Here is a 9,741-nt window from a genome sequence, read left to right as displayed (position 1 = left end):
CCTCCATCTAATAACTTATATATGAAGCTTCCATGGCTTCTGTGATTTCAAACACATCAGCTGATGGTAGTTCCTTATGTTGGGATCAGTGTCTCTGAAGTTTAGTCGCAATATTTATCGGTCAAAGGTAATGCATCCTGTAGAATTGCTGTGTAGATAGGCCCTCGGGCCGGAACGGATATCATGTGCTTCTGGTGTCTCTGATTACCTGGGAAGATGGGGGGGTCTGCGGGATTACAAAATAAAAATTTAACAAGTCATAAAAGCAAACAAAATAAGTCCTGGCCCAGACTGCTTCACTGGTAAAATCAACCAAACATTTAGGGAACTGTTCACACCAATTTTACACAAACTATTTCAGAATGTAGAAAATTATGGAATATTGCTGAATTCATTCTGTGAAGCTATTATAACCCTAATACCAATGCCAGGCAAAGAAACCACTGAAAAATAAAATTATAGACTAGCATGACTTAATGGTAAGGAGTTGAGTCACCAACTCAAAGGCACATGGTTTGCATCCACTAACTACTCCGTGGGAGAAAGATGAGCAGTTTCCTTCTGTGTGATTTACTGCCTCTGAAAACCTGCTGGAGGGTCAGCTTTGGATTGGTTCTGAATTGATGGTATACAACAGCAATCCATCATGAACATTGAGGCAAAAATGGTCAATGAAATTCTAGCCAATAGAATCCTATGTTATATTTTTAAAATTACTCCATGGTCTGCATATCTGTTGATGTATCAGTACCGAGCTGTTTTTATTACCATGTCTATGTAGTAGGTTTTGAAATAAGTATAAGCCCCTTACTTTCTTTTTCTTCTTCAGTCATGCTTTGCTTATCTAGTGTCTCTTTCCTACTCACATAAAACTGATGATTACTTTTCCATCTCTTCAAAGAATGATGATAGGATTGGAATTGAGTTTGTGTTGTATTTATAGATTGCTTTTGGTATTGACATTTTTACAATATTAAGTCTTCCAATCTAAGAGCATGGTGTATTCTTCCATTTATGTAAGTCTCTTTCGGCTTCTTATGCAGTGTTTTATTATTTTGTTTGTATGGTTCATCACAGGTGCACAAGGATGGATCAACATAAAAACAGTGTAACATACCACATAACTAAAGTGAAGGAAATTAATCACATGACCTTCTCACTCGATATAGAAAATTCACCACTTTCCCTCATAAAAATGCTTGACACAATAGGAATAGAAGAGGAATTCTTCAAAATAATTAAAATCACAGCTATAAAACCAATGGCTAGTAGTCCTCTCAATGATGAATGATTAAAGGCATTCTCCTTGGAAACAGGAACCAGACAAGAATGCCCTTTATCACCACTACTATTCAATATTATATTGGAAATCCTAGCCAGAGCAATAAAGCAAGAAAAGGAAATAAAAGACATCAAAATTGGCAAAGATGAATTAAAACTATTTCTGTTTGCAGATGATATGACTATAAATATAGAAAATCCCAAAGTCTCAGCAAGAAAATTACTGGATCTAACTGACCAATTCAGCAAAGCAGCAGAGTGTAGACCCAATCAGCCAGATTCCTCTAAAATAAGAGAACTGTGAAAAGGAAGCAAACAGTGCCATTTGTAATATTAAAAAATGAAATATTTAGGAATAAATATGTTGAGAGATACAAAAAAACTGTACAAAGTAAACTACAAAACACTACTAGAAACTCAGAGACCTATATAAACGGAAGGAATGCTCATGAATTGAAAGTCTTAACAATGTAAAAATGTCAGTAATAGCAAAACTCTCTAGAGATAGAATGAAATCCTATAAAGTTCTACCATCATTTTTTTAAAAGGTGGAAAAGTAATCACCAACTTTATATGGAAGAGAAAGAGACCCTAAGTAATTAAAGTACTACTGAATAAGAAAAACACTGTAGGAGGCCTGACACTCAAAACTTACTACACAGCCACAGTGATCAAAATAGCTTGGTACTGGTACAGCACCAGTAACATAGGCCAATGGGATATAATTGAGAACACAGACATAACTCCATCCACCTATGGATGACTGATCTCTGACAAAGAGGTGAAATCCATCAAGTATGAGAAAACACAGCCTCTTTAACAAATCGTGCTGCCAAAACTGGCTATTTATTTGCAAAATGTTGAAGCAGCATCCACACCCAAAATAAAATATGAAATAATTAAAAATGGATCAAAGACATAGGGCAAAGCTTAAAACTGTTAATGATCATGAAATTAAAAATTGGGGCAAACATAGTAGCCCTTATCTATGGTATAAATAGACTATCAGATATATCTTAAAATGTACAGTCAACAGGGAATAAGCTAGATGATTGGGAACTCCTAAAAATTAAATCCTTATGTGCATAAAAAAATTTCTCTAGAAGAGTAAAAAGAGAACCCACAGACTGGGTGAAAATATTTGACAATGACATATCTGACAAGGGACTTTTCTCTAAAATTTATAGAGAATGCCAACACTTCAATAATAAAAGACAAATAGCCCAATTACAAAACAAGCAAAGGACATGAAAAGACACTTCACCAAAGAAAAGATCCAGATGGCCAACAAATACATGAAGAAAAGTTCAAGCTGTTGTTGTCATGTACCAGTGAGTCAGCTGACCCTCCAGCAAGTTTTAGAGCCTGTAAATCTAGGAGATTGCCCATATGCAACTCACAAAAACAAGCAGTTAATCATCTCGCACCATCAACAATAGTAAAATTCAATAAGAGAGCAAACAACAAATGCTGGCCAGGGTGTTGAAAGGTTGGGATTCTCATACAGCGCTGGTAGGACTGTGAAATGAAATCTACTATAGAAAACAGCCTGGAGCTTCCTTAAGAAAGCTGGGAATAGAAATACTGTTTGATCTAGCAATCAGTCCCTCCCTCCACATCCCTCTCTCTTCTTCCCCTCTCCCCTCCCTTTATCTCTGCCTCTCTCATTTCCATCCAGCTTATATAATTGACCCTCCAGTGGGTTTTCAGAGGCTATAAGTCACATGGGAGAAGACTGACTTTCTTTCTCCATCGAAGCAACTGGTTGTTAGATTCTAACCACGTACCTTTGGGTTGTTAGGGCAACTCCTAACCCACTGGCTCACCAAAGCTCCCTGCAATCCCATTGCTGTTGTGTGCCAGCTGTTTGGATCTGACTCTCCAGTGGGTTATTTAGAGGCAGTTAATGACACAGGAAGAGATTGCCCATCCTTCTCCCATGGAGCAGCTGATATATTAAAAATCAAATTTCTTAGGGTTGGCAGCACAGCTCCCTACCGTGAAGCTACTTGCAATCCCACTGAGGATCAAACTGTCTCATCTTTCTCCCAAGAAACATCTGGTGAATTCAGTTGTTGGCCTTTTGATTAGATATGCAATGTTTAACCCACTCTACCACCAGAGCTCTTTAAATAATAACACAAATAATTTTAGCATTCTGTTATTGTTGTTGTTGTTAAGTGCCATCAGGTCAGCTGCAACTCATTGCAACATTTTGTACAATAGCTCTCAACCCTGCCCTACCCTGAGCCAGTCTCACTGTCTCTGACACATCTACCCCAATAACCCTAGTTACTACGTCATTCCATCTCACCCAGGATCTTCCTCCTTAGGGCTGTCCCTCTACCCTTCTAAGCATGATGATCTTCTCCAAGGAATGATCCTCCTGGCCACATGCCCAAAGTATGTGCAATAGAACTTCACAATCCCTGCTTCCAAGGTTTCACCTTGCTTCCTTGGTTTCACCTTCCTCAGGACAGACTTGTTTATTCTCTTGACAGTCCGTACTCTTCTCCGGCACCACAACTTAAAGGCATCAGATTCATCTTCTATCATCCTTAGTCACTGTCCAGTTCTCTGATTCATAGAAACTAATCGCGAAGCTGTGGCCTGAATGAGGTGCACCTTAGACTCTAGACTGACTTGTTGCTCTTTAGCATTTTCGAGAGGACTCTGACAGTGATTTCCCTAATGAAATTTGTCTTTTGATGTCCTAACTGCTGGTGCCAAGAGTGTTACTGTGTTTGTACATTCTGTATTATACATTATATCAAACTAGAAGCACTTTGTGGTTGTGGTTGTGGTTGTGGTGGTGTTAGGGGTAATCAAGTAGGTTCTGATTCAGAGTAACCATGTGTACAACAGAAAACAGCTCTGCCAGCTCCTGTGCCATCCTCAAAGTTGTTGCTGTATTGGAACTCAATGTTGCTGCCACTAAGTCATTTTTCATTGAAAGTCTTCATCTTTTTCACAGACTCTGCTTTACCAGGTATGATGTCCTTCTTCAGGGACTGGCCCCTCCTGATAACATGTCCAAAGTACATAAAATGAAATCTCACCATCCTACCTTCTAAAGAACATTGTGGCTATTATTCTTCCAAGATAGATGTGCATCAGGGTTGCATCCTCTCACCGTACTTATTAAATCTGTATGCTGAGCAAAAAATAAAACAGCTGGGCTCTATGATGAATATGATATCATAATTACAGGAAGACTCATTAACAATATGTGATATGTAGATGATTTTGTACTATAATGGCTTAAAAGGATGACTTGACCAAGTGAAAAAATCAAGATAGGGTTAACCAAGAAAAAGAGGCAGGAGAGTACCCTCTCTAAGGGTATAAATATCTCATGCAAAAGACTTTTGGTGGGAGGGAGAACAGACTGTCAGGGATTGAAAGAAGACTGCTTAGCTGGAGTAGAGACAGCAAAGGGGACCAGCAAGGCTGAGTAGGGCTTTCCTGGCAAAGGTATAGATCTAGATTTTTATCCTAAGAGCAAGAGGAAGTCATTAAGGTGTCTTAAGTTAGGTGTGAAATGATAGATCTGAATTCTGGACTGATACTCTTTCTGTGGGATACAGAGTCCATTAGAAGGAGCATCACGGATGGTAGCAGGGAGAACAGATAGTAAGTTATCGCTATATATGAGAGAAAAGAACAGTGACTTTTCTGGAGGCTACAATCCTAGGAGAACTAAATGAAGGGGAAAAAAGAGAAGCGGAGGAAATACAAAATCAAGAAAAGAGATGTTGTTTTGTGTGGTTTAGTGTTTTGGATTTTTTTAAGAAAGCAGTGATATTTTTCTAGTTAATAGGAATAATGTAAAAGAAGAGAGAGGTTAAAGATAATAAATTATCTAAGATTGTTGAGAATAAGAGGGAAGGGATCCAGAGTAGAAACAGAGAGGCTGGCTAGTTAATGATGTTAACAAGAGGGGCAGAAATGCGGATGGATATGGGGCCTGAGAGTCGGAAAGTTAAAACATATCCATCTGATGGCTTCTATTTTCTCAAAAATTGGGAAGTAAGCAAATCTGCTAGGTTGAAAAGGGAAGTGGAGGTAGGAGGCTTAACAGTAGTGGAGACAGTTTAAAATAATTGTTTAAGAACAGGGGAAAGAATTTCTTTAGGAATGCAAAGGGACTAACAAGGGAAAGAGTTTCTCAGGAAATGCAATGGGGCAATGAATGGATCCTGGGATTGGATTTGGGACCAGTTTATTTCCAGCAGGTCCCAGTTGCTCAGGTACAGTCATAGAAGAGAGTTGACTCATCCAATATAATGATTTTTTAAAATGACAGGACAGAAAGAGGGAAGACAAAGGGAATTTAGACTATTGGCAAAAGTTATTGAAACAATGGTCAATGGACATGAAGAGGTATAAAGTGCAAACTAAAGAAAGAAGAAGGTGATAAATAAAGGAGACAGCAGAGATGACAGTGACCTAGAGTTCCCATAAGATCTGAGAACAGTTCTTTTCTTTAGTAATTTTAATGAAAGTTTACATAGACTCAAGGTTTCTAATCATTCATTGTTGAACTTTTTTACCTGCCCACTCCCCTAATTCACTCTTCTCCTTGAAAAGTAAAACTTTCATTGTTATGCAATCCCTCCCCCCAGGTTCACTCCACTGTGCAGCCTTATTCAGGACTCCTGTCATAACAATAATACCCAATTGTATATCCCTTTTAGACAGTTCCCTCCCTCATCTGTTTCAATGCAGTATACATCATTCCACCCCTCCTTCTCTGTCTTCCCTCAACCCCCATGTCAGTCCCATTTTACAACAGTAGGCCTATGCAATATTTGTCCTTTTGTGACTAACATATTTCACTCAGCATAATGTCCTCCAGGGTCATCCATTTTGAATAATATTTCATGAGTTCCTTGTTTTTCAGTGCTACGTAGTATTCCATTGTGTGAATATACCAGAGCTTCTCTATCTATTCATTTGTTGATGGGAACTTGGGTTGTTTCCAGCTCTTTTCTATTGAGAACAAAGCCACAATAACATGGGTGTGCATATATCTGCTTGGGTGGTGGTTATGGTTTCTTGAGGGTAAATTCCCAATAGTGGAATTGCTGGGTCAAATGGTATTTCTATTTGCAACTTTTTGAGAAAGCACCATACAGCCTTCCATAGTGGTTGCACTATTTTACACTCCCACCAACAGTGAATAAGGGTTCCAATTTCTCCACAACCTCACCAGCATTTGATGTTTGATGTTTTGCTATTCTTACTGGGGTGAGATGATATCTCATAGTTGTTTTGATTTGCATCTCTCTTAGAGTTAGGAATTTTGAACATTTCTTTATATGTTTGTTTGCCATGTGACTGCCTTCTTTGCTGAAGTGTCTTTTCATATCCTGTGCACATTTTTCAATTGGGTTATTTACCTTTATCTTGTTGTGGTGCTCGAGTATTTTATAAGTTCTAGTTATAAGTTCCTTGTCTGACATGTCATTACCAAATATTTTTTCCCAGTCTGTGGCTTCCCCTTTTTACCCTGTTGGAGCAGTTTTTGGATGTGCATAGGGATTTGATTCTTAGAAGGTCCCATTCATCTATTTTATCTCCTCCTGGTTGTAGATTTCCCAGGATGCTTGGAAGCTGTTTATGATGTGGATTAGGACTTCGACAGTTCTTCCAAGCTTTTCTTTAATGAAGTTTATAGTTCTTGGTTTTAGTCCTAGGTCCATAATCCACTTTGAATTGGTTTTTTGTGTATGAAGTGAGGTGTGAATCTTACTTGAGTTTTCTGCAGATAATTTTCTGAGAACAATTCTTGGGAGTAGTGGAAGAAGAAGAAACTTTGGTCAATGAGTAGACTCATTTATTGGTGGTTTTAAAGATAGAGCAATTGCCATTTGTATTAATCAGGATTAACTAACTGCCATAACAAGCAATGCCAAAATGGGTCTTAATGTTAGTATGAGCTTATTCCTCATTAGCACAAGAGTTTAATGTTTGCTCACACAATAGCTCCATTTGAGATACTCTTTGGGAAACTTTCCTTCAAGTAGATTCCAGGACCAAGCCCTTTCTATATTGTGGTCCTTCATAACTTCAGTCATCACTGGACTCTTTGCATTCAGGAAGATGCAGGAAGAGAGAGAGAGACTCATCATACATGGGTGGGTTCTTGGAAACAGACTTGCAGGTGACAAACATCACTTTTACATAGGGAAACTATGAAATATAATCTAACTATATGCCTAGAGAGAAAAAAATCGATGGTGAATAACTCAGCTTCAAAGTATGCCCACAAAGACCCCTTGAGAATCTAAGATGGGTAGAGAACGTTGTTGGAGATGAGCTCAGGGAGCTGAGCAGTGTGAATGCTAGAAGGACCATCCATGTGAACACTGGTTTCCTTTAATGTAAGGGTGGACTTTAGGGTGTGGAAATCGATTATGAGCCAAGTGCCCAAATTCTCTAGGAGTGAGCCTGACTGAACAGATGCCATTCAGAGAATGCCAGCAATGAAGAGAGCAATGTGAAATCTCCTCTGGAGACCAGATCTCTTTTCTGGCCTTTCCCCTGAGTAGAGACTTCACCTCCTCCTTCCTTCCTACTCAAGGAACCTGGAAGTATGGTATCTATAGCCCAAAAGTCTGGGGGCTATTCCTCAAGGGCAGAACTAGGGTCTGATCATGCTTATGTACCACATGATCTGTGCATGGCCTCACCCAGTGGATCATCTATGACGACTGAAAGAGTGAACACATGTCTCAATATCCAGGAAGCATTTCGTGGTAAAATCAATGATTTTTATACTTGTCTTTTGTGGCCTAAAGATGAGGCAAGATTGAAGTTTTGGGTTTTGTTCATCTTTCACAGATCACCTCACAACCCTGCCCCATGTGCAGAAGTACCTAAAGTCTGTACGCTACATTGAAGAGCTCCAGAAGTTTGTGGAGGATGACAACTACAAGTAAGTCCTCGTGTTCCTCAAATTGGGTAGACCCACCTTCTTTCAGCTGTTGCCTTCAGATTTTTGGTATTTAAGGTAGTCTGGATCTTTTTGGAACCAAAAAGCTCCCTAAACAGATCCAAACACACTCATATTTGTGCTTACCACACAGGCCAGGGCTTCTAGAAAGACACCCCAGGGCTTATAGAAAGTTTCCCTTAACACACCCAAGTACACGTATGTGTGCACTCACCCTGTATACCATACAGCCGTGCTGTCTGAAAATCTTTTTTAATTTGTTTTTGTCTTAACCTCTCAGGTTCATTGTTCTAAAGAAAGAGATCTGTTAATAGCTTGACTTTTCCATGTTGTATGCAGAAAATGAATTTAAACTTCATAGTTGGATATACCTTTTAGGTAACCCTTTTTTTAGTTATAACAAGTTGCTCCTTCTCCACTGACACACAGCAGTCAGTGGAAGATGTCTCCAGGACAGCATTTTTCTGCGAACCTCTTTTATATATGGAATATCCTCTGAAACTGCCCGTTTTCTATAAGACATTCACTGTCAAGCCCTGTCCAAGGTCCTGTCTTCATCTGTATGCAGGCCCTGTAGCAGAGACCCACCCAGTTTCCACAATGAACCCTTGTGGATTCTAAGGCTCAATTTCCACTGGTTGTTCTTGGGCATAAAGATATTTCTTTGTAGCCCTGGGAACTTGCTAGCATGTCCATGTCCTTAGAGCCAATTTTTCATGTTAACTCTATCTGCCATGTTGATTAGATAGTTTCTTGGCTCATTTTGAGCTTGAGGTCAACTATAAACCTCTGTAATTTTCATATGCTCTAATATTATTATAAGTCTAAGACATCTTGCAGTTAATGATGTATAACCTCAATGCCAACTTTACATTTATTGTTGTTGTGTACCGTTGAGTTAGAACCAACCCATAGCTGACCATCTGGAGAGTTTTCAGAGGCAGATAATAACACGGGATGAGATTTTATCTCATTGTTGTTTCCAGTATACCATGATCCTTTGGAGTTCCATTATCCAAAATATGTTTTATCTCTTCCAGTTTTATGCCTATGAATTTTATCAGCTCAATTAATTTGTCTTCATCTAAGTCCTTGAAAACTCTGGAGTGCTGCGGCTGCTGCCAACATACTCAGGTTACCGGTGATCCATTTACCAGGACCTTGGGAATGACTGTTCCAGCAGCTGCACAGCTGACCAGCTCTGCAGTCGTGATTGGTAGTCTCAAGTATAAATCAGAATCTCCTAGAAAGTTTTCTAATGTACAGGTGGAGCCAGGAAATCTATATTTCTCAGAACTCCTCATGTAGTTCTGATGATCAACCATTTGAGAACATAGAGTTATCTTTAGTTGTGAAGGTATAATGTTGTTGTTGTTGTTGTTGTTATGTGCCGTCGAGTCGTTTGCGACTCATAGCAACCCTGTGTACAACAGCCCTAAACCCTGCTCTATCCTGTGCCAATCTCATTGCCTCTGACACACCCATCCTGATTACCCCAGTCA

General features: G+C 39.2%; 1 protein-coding gene across 1 annotated transcript in view; it reads left to right on the top strand.

Annotated features, from left to right (window-relative positions):
• RALGPS1 (Ral GEF with PH domain and SH3 binding motif 1) overlaps positions 1-9,741 on the top strand; it is a 460,947-nt gene that overhangs the window by 383,474 nt on the left and 67,732 nt on the right. Inside the window, exon 9 of the mRNA XM_006892619.1 lies at positions 8,128-8,221. Coding sequence (XP_006892681.1) covers positions 8,128-8,221 — 94 coding nt within the window. The remainder of the gene's footprint in view (positions 1-8,127; positions 8,222-9,741) is intronic.

Source organism: Elephantulus edwardii, unplaced genomic scaffold, assembly GCF_000299155.1.
Source record: "Elephantulus edwardii isolate Elephantulus edwardi_28Jun2011 unplaced genomic scaffold, EleEdw1.0 scaffold00116, whole genome shotgun sequence".
Classification (NCBI taxonomy): Eukaryota; Metazoa; Chordata; class Mammalia; order Macroscelidea; family Macroscelididae; genus Elephantulus; species Elephantulus edwardii.
This window is presented reverse-complemented; position numbering and strand designations above follow the sequence as displayed.